General features: G+C 36.8%; 1 protein-coding gene across 1 annotated transcript in view; it reads left to right on the top strand.

Annotated features, from left to right (window-relative positions):
• LOC130963026 (2-oxoglutarate-dependent dioxygenase DAO-like) overlaps positions 1 to 12,609 on the top strand; it is a 45,598-nt gene that overhangs the window by 29,572 nt on the left and 3,417 nt on the right. Inside the window, 1 exon segment of the mRNA XM_057889176.1 lies at positions 10,763 to 10,854. Within this exon segment, the coding sequence (XP_057745159.1) occupies positions 10,763 to 10,854 (92 nt within the window).

The raw sequence follows: 12,609 nt of genomic DNA, 5'->3' as shown, positions 1-12,609 counted from the left end.
CATGGAAAGGAGTAAGAAGGATTGGGTAGAAGCAGTAGAAGAGCAGGCGTTCTTGAGCCATACAGCATCTCCATTCGCTTAACTGAAATTCCTACCAATGAATCTACATAAGTATTCTATCCCTTTTATTATTTCTATTTTATTATTATCCTTCGAACCCATAAACAATGTTTAATCCGGCTAACTGAGATTTACAAGGTGACCATAGCTTGCTTCATACCAACAATCTCTGTGGATTCGACCCTTACTCACGTAAGGTTTATTACTTGGACGACCCAGTACACTTGCTGGTTAGTTGAACGGAGTTGTGAATTCAGCTGCTGCCCCTTAGAAGCCTTCATCTCAAAATAATTAGAACATGGATCACAATTTCGTCCACCAGGATGCACTTTCCTCCACAAAACTATTGGGAGCAACTGAACACCTCCCTAGGAGAACTAAGTTCCAACATGGGACAACTAAGGGTGGAGCATCAAGAACACTCCATCATCCTCCATGAAATTAGAGAAGATCAAAGAATCATGAGAGAGGAGCAACAAAGACAAGGATGAGACATTGAGGAGCTCAAGCACTCCATAGGATCTTCAAGAGGAAGAAAGAGCCGCCATCACTAAGGTGGACCCGTTCTTTAATCTCCTTGTTCTTTATTTCCTGTTTTTCGAAAATTATGCTTTGTGTTTATCTATGTTTGTGTCTTGTGATCATTAGTGTCTTAGTGTCTATGCCTTAAAAGTTATGAATGTCCTATGAATCCATCACCTTTCTTAAAAAAAATGTTCTTAATTGAAAAAGAAAAAGAATTGCATGAATTTTGAATTTTATAGCAGTTTAATTATTTTGATGTGGTGGCATTACTTTTGTCTTCCGAATGTATGCTTGAAAGAATGATGAAAAAGGAGACATGTTACTGAGGATCTGAAAAATCATTAAAAATGATTCTTGAAGCAAGAAAAAGCAGTGAATACAAAAAAAAAAGAGGCGAAAAAAAAAAGAAAGAGAAAAAGAAAGAAAAAGAAAGAATAAAGTTGTGATCCAAGGCAAAAAGAGTGTGCTTAAGAACCCTGGACACCTCTAATTGGGGACTCTAGCAAAGCTGAGTCACAATCTGAAAAGGTTCACCCAATTATGTGTCTGTGGCATGTATGTATCCGGTGGTAATAGTGGAAGACAGAGTGCTTTGGGCCACGGCCAAGACTCAATAAGTAGATGTGTTCAAGAATCATCATACTTAACTAGGAGAATCAATAACACTATCTGGATTCTGAGTTCCTAAAGAAGCCAATCATTCTGAGTTTCAAAGGATAAAGTGAGATGCCAAAACTGTTCAGAGGCAAAAAGCTAAAAGCCCCGCTCATCTAATTAATACTGATCTTCATAGATGTTTTTGGAGTTCATTGCATATTCTCTTCTTTTTATCTTATTTGATCTTCAGTTGCTTGAGGACAAGAAACAATTTAAGTTTGGTGTTGTGATGAGCGGATAATTTGTACCCTTTTTGGCATTGTTTTTAGTGTGTTTTTAGTATGATCTAGTTAGTTTTTAGTATATTTTTATTAGTTTTTAGTTAAAATTTACTTTTCTGGACTTTACTATGAGTTTGTGTGTTTTTCTGTGATTTCAGGTATTTTCTGGCTGAAATTGAGGGACCTGAGCAAAAATCTGATTCAGAGACTGAAAAGGACTGCAGATGCTGTTGGATTCTGACCTCCCTACACTCGAAGTGGATTTTCTGGAGCTAAAAAAGGCCAATTGGCGCGCTCTCAACGGCGTTGGAAAGTAGACATCCTGGGCTTTCCATCAATATATGATAGTCCATACTTTGCCCAAGATTTGATGGCCCAAACCGGCGTTCAAAGTCACCCTCAGAAATTCCAGCGTTAAACGCCGGAACTGGCACCTAAATGGGAGTTAAACGCCCAAACTAGCATAAAAGCTGGCGTTTAACTCCAAGAAGAGTCTCTACACGAAATTGCTTCATTGCTCAGCCCAAGCACACACCAAGTGGGCCCGGAAGTGGATTTTTATGTCATTTACTCATCTCTGTACACCCTAGGCTACTAGTTTTCTATAAGTAGGACCTTTTACTATTGTATTAGAGAGCCTTTTGATCATGTTTTTATGATTGAACTCACTTTGGGAGGCTGGCCATTCGGCCATGCCTAGACCTTGTTCTTATGTATTTTCAACGGTGGAGTTTCTACACACCATAGATTAAGGTGTGGAGCTCTGCTGTACCTCGAGTATTAATGCAATTACTATTGTTCTTCTATTCAATTCCGCTTGTTCTTTGTCCAAGATCACTTGTTCTTCACTTGATGAATGTGATGATCCGTGACACTCATCATCATTCTCACCTATGAACAAGGTGACTGACAACCACTTTTGTTCTACAAGCAATCAAGGCTCTAGTGAATATCTCTTGGATTCCTGATACACGATGCATGGTTGATCGCCTGACAACCGAGTGCTCGCCTGACAAACGAGCCAGCCATTCCGTGAGATCAGAGTCTTTGTGGTATAGGCGAGAACTGATGGTGGCATTCAAGAGAATCCAGAAGGTCTAACCTTGTCTGTGGTATTCTGAGTAGGATTCAATGATTGAATGACTGTGACGTGCTTCAAACTCCTAGCAGGCGGGGCGTTAGTGACAAACGCAAAAGAATCACTGGATTCTATTCCGGCCTGACCGAGAACCGACAGCTGATTAGCCATATGCTGTGACAGAGCATAGGAACATTTTCACTAAGAGGATGGGAGGTAGCCACTGACAACGGTGAAACCCTTGCATAAGCTTGCCATGGAAAGGAGTAAGAAGGATTGGATGAAGACAGTAGGAAAGCAGAGAGACGGAAGGGAAGGCATCTTCATACGCTTATCTGAAGTTCCTACCAATGAATTACATAAGTACCTCTATCTTTATCTTTATGCTTTATTCGTATATCACTATACCCATTTGAGTCTGCCTGACTAAGATTTACAAGGTGACCATAGCTTGCTTCATACCAACAATCTCCGTGGGATCGACCCTTACTCGCGTAAGGTATTACTTGGATGACCCAGTGCACTTGCTGGTTAGTTGTGCAAAGTTGTGTAGTGATCACAATTTCGCGCACCAGTAACCATGCCTTAAAGCTATGAATAAAATCCATTAATCCTTCACCTCTCTTAAATGAAAAATGTTTTAAATCAAAAGAACAAGAAGTACATGAATTTCGAATTTATCCTTGAATTTAATTTAATTATATTGATGTGGTGACAACACTTTTTGTTTTCTGAATGAATGCTTGAACAGTGCATATTTTTTATCTTGTTGTTTATGAATGTTAAAATTGTTGGCTCTTGAAAGAATGATGAACAAAGAGAAATGTTATTGAGGATCTGAAAAATCATAAAATTGATTCTTGAAGCAAGAAAAAGCAGTAAAAAAGAAGAAGCTTGCGGAAAAAAAAAAGAAAAAAGTGGCGAAAAAAAATAGAAAGAAAAAGAAAAAGCAAGCAGAAAAAGCCAGTAGCCCTTAAAACCAAAAGGCAAGGGTAAAAAGGATCCAAGGCTTTGAGCATCAATGGATAGGAGGGCCCAAGGAAATAAAACTCAGGCCTAAGCGGCTAAATCAAGCTGTCCCTAACCATGTGCTTGTGTCATGAAGGTCCAAGAGAAAAGCTTGAGACTGAGTGGTTAAAGTCGTGATCCAAAGCAAAAAGAGTGTGCTTAAGAGCTCTGGACACCACTAACTGGGGACTCTAGCAAAGCTAAGTCACAATCTAAAAAGGTTCACCCAGTTATGTGTCTGTGGCATTTATGTATCCGGTGGTAATACTGGAAAACAAAGTGCTTAGGGCCACGGCCAAGACTCATAAGTAGCTGTGTTCAAGAATCAACATACTTGACTAGGAGAATCAATAACACTATCCGAAATTCTAAGTTCCTAAAGAAGCCAATCATTCAGAACTTCAAAGGAAAAAGTGAGATGCCAAAACTGTTCAGAAGCAAAAAGCTACAAGTCCCGCTCATCTAATTATAATTAATATTCAATGATATTCTGAAATTTATAGTATATTCTCTTCTTTTTATCCTATTTTATTTTCAGTTGCTTGGGGACAAGCAACAATTTAAGTTTGGTGTTGTGATGAGCGAATAATTTATACGCTTTTTGGCATTGTTTTTAGGTAGTTTTTAGTAAGTTCAAGCTACTTTTAGGGATGTTTTCATTAGTTTTTATGTTAAATTCACATTTCTGGACTTTACTATGAGTTTGTGTGTTTTTCTGTGATTTCAGGTAATTTCTGGCTGAAATTGAGGGATTTGAGCAAAACTCTGAAAAAGGCTGACAAAAGGACTGCTGATGCTGTTGGAATCTGACCTCCCTGCACTCAAAATGGATTTTCTGGAGCTACAGAACTCCAAATGGCGCGCTCTCAACGGCGTTAGAAAGTAGACATCCAGGGCTTTCCAGCAATATATAATAGTCTATACTTTATTCGGAAATTGACGACGTAACTTGGCGTTGAACGCCAAGTACATGCTGCTGTCTGGAGTTAAACGCCAGAAAAACGTCATGATCCGGAGTTGAACGCCCAAAACACGTCATAACTCGGAGTTCAACTCCAAGAGAAGCCTCAGCTCGTGGATTGATCAAGATCAGCCCAAGCATACACCAAGTGGGCCCCGGAAGTGGATTTATGCATCAATTACTTACTCATGTAAACCCTAGGAGCTAGTTTATTATAAATAGAACATTTAACTAATGTATTTGATATCTCTGGACGCCTAGTCCTTAGACCTTGAGGGGCTGGCCATTCGGCCATGCCTGAACCTTTTACTTATGTATTTTCAACGGTGGAGTTTCTGCACACCACAGATTAAGGGTGTGGAGCTCTGCTGCACCTCAAGTATTAATGCAATTCTATTTTCTTCCATTCAATTCAACTTGTTCTTATTCCAAGATATTCATTCGCACCCAAGAACATGATGAATGTGATGATTATGTGACGCTCATCATCATTCTCACCTATGAACGCGCGTGATTGACAACCACCTTCGTTCTACATGCAACCGAGCTTGAATGTGTATCTCTTAGATTCCCCAACAGAATCTTCGTGGTATAAGCTAGATAGATGGCGGCATTCATGAGGATCCGGAAAGTCTCACCTTGTCTGTGGTATTCTGAGTAGGATCCTGGGAATCCGGAAAGTCTAACCTTGTCTGTGGTATTCCGAGTAGGATTCCGGTAATGAATGACTGTGACGTGCTTCAGACTTGCAAGTGCTGGGCGTTAGTGACAGACGCAAAAGAATCAAGGGATTCTATTCCAGTAGGAGCGGGAACCAACCAGTGATTAGCCGTGCTGTGACAGAGCGCGTGAGCGTAGTTTTCACTGCGAGGATGGGATGTAGCCTTCGGCCAGTGTGATGCCTCCAGACGATTAGCCATGCGAGTGACAGCCGCAGAGGACCATTTTCTAGAGAGGATACAAAGTAGCCATCGTCGAACGGTGAACCCCTATACACAGCTTGCCATGGAAAGGAGTAAGAAGGATTGAGTTGAAGCAGTAGGAAAGTAGGTGTTCTTGAGCCATACAGTATCTCCATTCGCTTATCTGAAATTCCCACCAATGAATCTGCATAAGTATCCCTTTTATTATTTCTATTTTCTTATTTCTATTTTTGAAACCATAAACAAATTTAATCTGCCTAACTGAGATTTACAAGGTGACCATAGCTTGCTTCATACCAACAATCTCTGTGGGATCGACCCTTACTCACGTAAGGTTTATTACTTGGACGACCCAGTACACTTGCTGGTTAGTTGAACGGAGTTGTGAATTCAACTGGTGCCATAATAATGATTTCATACAAATACAAAGAACATGGATCACAATTTCGTCCACCACAAGTCTATGAAGTTGTGGCCATGAAGAAGGTGATCCCCGAGGTCCCTTTCAAACTCAAAAAGAGTGAATATCCGAAGATCCGACATGAGATCCGAAGAAGAGGTTGGGAAGTTCTTACCAACCCCATTCAACAAGTCAGAATCTTAATGGTTCAAGAGTTCTATGCCAATGCATGGATCACCAAGAACCATGATCAAAGTGTGAACCCGGACCCAAAGAATTGGCTTACAATGGTTCGGGGGAAATGCTTAGATTTTAGTCCGGAAAATGTAAGGTTGGCATTCAACTTGCCCATGATGCAAGGAGATGAGCACCCCTACACTAGAAGGGTCAACTTTGATCAAATGTTGGACCAAATCCTCATTGACATTTGTGAAGAGGGCGCTCAATGGAAGAGAGATTCAAGAGGGAAGCCGGTTCAACTGAGAAGGCATGACCTCAAGCCCGTGGCTAGGGGATGGTTGGAGTTTATCCAACGCTCAATCATTCCCACTAGCAACCGGTGTGAAGTTACTATAGACCGGGCCATCATGATTCATAGCATCATGATTGGAGAGGATGTAGAAGTTCATGAGGTTATATCCCAAGAACTTTATAAGGTGGCGGACAAGTCCTCTACCTTGGCAAGGTTAGCCTTTCCTCATCTCATTTGTCACCTCTGTTATTCAGTTGGAATTGACATAGAGGGAGACATCCTCATTGATGAGGACAAGCCCATCACTAAGAAAAGGATGGAGCAAACAAGAGATCCCACTCATCATGAAATTCCTGAGATACCTCAAGGGATGCACTTTCCTCCACAAAACTATTGGGAGCAAATCAACACCTCCCTAGGAGAATTGAGTTCCAACATGGGACAACTAAGGGTGGAGCACCAAGAACATTCCATCCTCCTCCATGAAATTAGAGAAGATCAAAGAATCATGAGAGATGAGCAACAAAAGCAAGGAAGAGACATTGAGGAGCTCAAGAACTCCATAAGATCTTCAAGAGGAAGAACAAGTCGCCATCACTAAGGTGGACCCGTTCTTTAATCTCCTTGTTCTTTATTTTCCTGTTTTTCGAAATTTCATGCCTATGTTTATCCATGTTTGTGTCTTATGATCATTAGTGTCTTAGTGTCTATGCCTTAAAGTTATGAATGTCCTATGAATCCATCACCTTTCTTAAATGAAAAATGTCCTTAATTGAAAAAGAGAAGAATTGCATGAATTTTGAATTTTATAACAGATTAATTATTTTGATGTGGTGGCAATATTTTGGTTTCTGAATGTATGCTTGAACAGTGCATATGTCTTTTGAATTTGTTGTTCATGAATGATTGGCTCTTGAAAGAATGATGAAAAAGGAGACATGTTACTGAGGATCTGAAAAATCATAAAAATGATTCTTGAAGCAAGAAAAAGCAGTGAATATTAAAAAAAAAACGAAAAAAAGAAAAGGGAAAAAGAAAAAGAAAAAAATAAAGTTGTGATCCAAGGCAAAAAGAGTGTGCTTAAGAACCCTGGACACCTCTAATTGGGGACTCCAGCAAAGCTGAGTCACAATCTGAAAAGGTTCACCCAATTATGTGTCTGTGGCATGTATGTATCCGGTGGTAATACTGGAAGACAGAGTGCTTTGGGCCACGGCCAAGACTCATAAAGTAGCTGTGTTCAAGAATTCTCATACTTAACTAGGAGAATCAATAACACTATCTGGATTCTGAGTTCCTATAGAAACCAATCATTCTGAATTTCAAAGGATAGAGTGAGATGCCAAAACTATTCAGAGGCAAAAAGCTAAAAGCCCCGCTCATCTAATTAATACTGATCTTCATAGATGTTTTTGGAATTCATTGCAAATTCTCTTCTTTTTAGCTTATTTGATTTTCAGTTGCTTGGGGACAAGCAACAATTTAAGTTTGGTGTTCTGATGAGTGGATAATTTATACGCTTTTTGGCATTGTTTTTAGTATATTTTTAGTATGTTTTAGTTAGTTTTCATTGTATTTTTATTAGTTTTTAGTTAAAATTCACTTTTCTGGACTTTACTATGAGTTTGTGTGTTTTTCTGTGATTTCAGGTATTTTCTGGCTAAAATTGATGGACCTGAGCAAAAATCTGATTCAGAGGCTGAAAAGGACTGCAGATGCTGTTGGATTCTAACCTCCCTGTACTCGAAGTAGATTTTCTGGAGCTACAGATACTTGATTGGCACGCTCTCAATTACGTTGGAAAGTAGACATCCTGGGCTTTCCAGCAATGTATAATAGTTCATACTTTGCCTGAGATTTGATGGCCCAAATCGGCGTTCCAAATCAGCTTAAAACTGCCCGGCGTTAAACGCCGGAACTGGCACAAGAATGGGAGTTAAACGCCCAAACTGGCACAAAATCTGGCGTTTAACTCCAAGAAAAGTCTCTACACATAGAAGCTTCAATGCTCAGCCCAAGCACACACCAAAGGGGGCCGAAAGTGGATTTTTATGTCATTTACTCATTTCTGTAAACCCTAGGCTACTAGTTCTCTACATATAGGACCTTTTACTATTGTATTCTTATCTTGGTAGCTATCTTTGAGTAGTCTTATGCTATCTTAGATCATTGGGAGGCTGGCCTTACGGCCATGCCTAGGCCTTGTTCTTATGTATTTTCAACGGTGGAGTTTCTACACACCATAGATTAAGGTGTGGAGCTCTGCTGTACCTCGAGTATTAATGCAATTACTATTGTTCTTCTATTCAATTCAGCTTATTCTTGTTCTAAGATATTCATTCGTACCCAAGAACATGATGAATGTGATGATTATATAATGCTCATCATCATTCTCACTTATGAACGCGAGCCTGACAACCACTCCCGTTCTACAAGCAAACAAGGCTTGAATGTTTATCTCTTGGATTCCTTAATTAGAATCTTCGTGGTATAAGCTAGAATTGATGGCGGCATTCAAGAGAATCCGGAAGGTCTAAACCTTATCTGTGGTATTCTGAGTAGGATTCAATGATTGAATGACTGTGACGAGCTTCAAACTCCTGAAGGCTGGGCGTTAGTGACAAATGCAAAAGAATCAATGGATTCTATTCCAACCTGATTGAGAACCGGCAGATGATTAGCCGTGCTGTGACAGAGCGCGTTGAACATTTTCACTGAGAGGACGGGACTGTAGCCATTGACAACAGTGATGCCCAACATACAGCTTGCCATGGAAAGGAGTAAGAAGGATTGGATGAAGACAGTAGGAAAGCAGAGAGACGGAAGGGACAAAGCATCTCCATATGCTTATCTGAAATTCTCACCAATGAATTATATAAGTATCTCTATCTTTATTTTATGCTTTATTCATAAATCACCCATAACCATTTGAATCTGCCTGACTGAGATTTACAAGATGACCATAGCTTGCTTCATACCAACAATCTCCGTGGGATCGACCCTTACTCGCATAAGGTTTATTACTTGGACGACCTAGTGCACTTGCTGGTTAGTTGTGCGAAGTTGTGAAATTATGTTTAGACCATGGTATTGAGCACCAAGTTTTTGGAGCCATTACTGGGGACTGTTTGAGTTGTGAAAAGAATGAATCACAATTTCGTGCACCACCCTTACTAGGTAGAGGAAAGTCAAGCAAGATGGAAATCTATTTCTAGTCACAAGTCCTAATCCTCTTCCTTTGGAAGGACTAATGTCAATGACTGGAGGGTGATCCAACAATAAACCCAATTACAATTTTTCTCTTGAGTAATCCAACTCAAGGTTTCCTTTCAATCATCTCCCAATCAAGTTATGAAACTACTCACTCATTATGTTTGTAAAATTCACGAAATAAGAAAAGGAAATATTGGAAGACATGATAAATAATAATCAAAGGAATCAATTAAAAATAAAATAGTTCTTGTATTAATAAATTCTAAAAATAATCCAATGTCAACTTCTCGAAAAATTAGGAATATGGAAGAGTAAATGAAAAATAAATAACAAGCTATAATGACTGGTACCGGAGGTAGACTCTTCTCAAAAGCTAAAGCCAAAATCTTCAAAATCCTAATTATGAATGTTCAAGTGAGAAACCCTAGGGGAGGAGTAAATTCAGATCTAAAAACTAAAAATTATGCGAAATGAATTGTTATTTTTTTCCATCTCTGCATGTTCCCTGGCTCTAATCTGTGTTTCTGGGCCAAAAACTGGGTTGAAATCTGGCCCAGAAATTCTGCCAGCGACTTCTGAAATTCTGGAGATCGCGCACGTCACGTGGTCGCGTCGTCCACGCGTTCGTGTCACTCAGCGTTTCTCATACCACGCATGCGCGTCGTCTACGCATTCGCGTCGTTCGTGCAGCTTCCAATCCGCGCGGTTGCGTTAGGCACGCGAGCGCGTCATGTGATTTCTTCCGTTTCGCGCAGTCGCATCATCCATGCGACCGCGTGACTTCTCGCTGGTCATTCCCTCAATTCTTTGTGTTCCTTCCATTTTTGCATGCTTCCTCTTCATTCCTTACGTCATTCCTGCCCTATGAAGCCTGAAACACTTAACACACAGATCACGGCATCGAATGGTACAAAGGAAGATAAAAATATATAACTAAAAGATCTTTAGGAAGCAAGTTATCAATCATAGAATATTTTTAGGAAGGAATTGTAAATAAATGCAAATCATATGAATAAGTGGGCAAAGACTTGATAAAACCACACAATCAAACACAATATGAATCATAAAATAGTGGTTTATCACGTATCCATTGGGCTTCACATGTTGCTGCCGCGAGAACCCTGTACTAAGCTTCTGTTGATGATATGGCCACCACATTTTACTTTTTGCTCTTCCATGTTATCAAACTTGTTCCTAGGAAGAAGCAATAGCCCGTTACCAAGGAAATATATCCTTGCTATGAGAGTTTGGGAGTCTATGACATTCATAAGTCGCCGCAGGCTCTACATCATTTCTGCTCTCAATTGGGTGTGCCGCCAAAGCACATGTCAGTTCTTCTTGTTCCCGGGAATATCCCAAAGCAATTTTAAAAAAATTTTTAGTCCAATATTTTAGTACTTAATAAATTTTAATTGTGAAATTAATTTTTTAATTTTTATTTTATTATGTAAATCATTCTTCAGATTATATTTTAAATTTTGTAAAAAATTATTATATTTGTTATTAAATAATAACAAATAAAAAATATTCAAATTTAAATCGATTCAAATCAAATTGTTCATTTAATTCAATTAAAATAAAAAATCGATTAAAACCACATTATTTAGATTTGATTGTATTTTATTTAATAATGAATAAATACGAGAAAATAATAAAAGCTAGCAAAAAAAAGTGAACATATATGAAACGACCAAATTCAATTTGACTTGGCTAATCTCATAGTTTTATGTAATTTTATTGATATATTATGTGTATACTAAAATTAGTTATTAGTATAAATACATATTAAAATGTAAATACATATTAAAAATAAATTAAATCTATTATATATTACTAATTTTAAGGCTAAAATGTACTACATGTTACTCCCTCATTACAATTGAAATCAAATCTTTTTCTCCAAAATTAAAAAACTCTCCCCTCTTCTCTCTTTCTTTCTCTATCTCTCTCATTATTTCTTCTTTCACTCTATCTCTCTTATATATCATTATCAATGACTAATTATGAATTTGACAATCAAAATATACAACATAACATTCTCTACTTGTATTTAAATTAAATTAAAATTAAAATACTAAAATTGAAATATAGCTATATTATATATTATATTTATATATTACTAACTAATTTAATAACTAAAATGTGTCACATGACACTCTCTTATTAAAATTTAGAAAAAATATTTTTTTCTAAAATTTGTAAACTTCTTTCTTATATTTTCTTATCTACCTCTCTCTTTTTCTATTTCTCTCTATCATTTCCACTCTATATATAATTTATAATTCATATTTTATATTAGTAATCAAAATGTGTCACCAGATATTTTTATTATAATTAAAATAAAAAATTTTCTTAACTTCTTAAATTAATAAATTTCCTCTCTCATTCTTCTTCTTTATCTTTCTCTCTCTTTTCTCTCATTCTCTATTTTTCTCTACCTTTATGTTTTACAAAAAATAAAATTAACAACATAATATAATTTAAATAAAAAATATTATTATATACATAATTTTTATTTAATTTTAAATTTTTACTACTTATCTTTTTAATATATATTTTTACTTCTTTTTCTTTAAATATTTATTACATATAATTTAAAAAATTACTAATATTGTGATTAAAAATTAGAATTAAGATTCAATTGTTTCAAAAAAGAATGAGTTAATTTTATAACTATCAATATAAAATTTTTTTATGTTAATATCTAATTATATTTTTATATCTATAGGAAAAAATATTATTTTTAAATAGCAAGCATAAAAATTAATTATTCTATTTGTACAACAAAATTAATACCTAATCAAATATAAAAATATACACATTAAATTTTTTTAAATTTTAGATAACAAATGTTAAAATTAAGTAAAAAAAAATTAAACTGTTTCATTTGAAAATAATAACTAAAAGATTTATTATTTAATTCTGATTAAGACTCTAGTCTTTTTAGCCGATGGGGACTTTTGTCCCTTATGACCATTTTATAAAAGTAGTTTAATTAAGGCTATACATTTTTCGTGTCATAATCTATAATACCAGGATCTACGTAATTTTAAAAGATTTATATTCCCATAATAATATTACGAGTAAAAAT

Source organism: Arachis stenosperma, chromosome 2 (genome assembly GCF_014773155.1).
Source record: "Arachis stenosperma cultivar V10309 chromosome 2, arast.V10309.gnm1.PFL2, whole genome shotgun sequence".
Taxonomy (NCBI): Eukaryota; Viridiplantae; Streptophyta; class Magnoliopsida; order Fabales; family Fabaceae; genus Arachis; species Arachis stenosperma.
The sequence above is the reverse complement of the archived record's forward strand: the minus strand, read 5'-3'. Positions and strand labels throughout refer to the sequence as shown.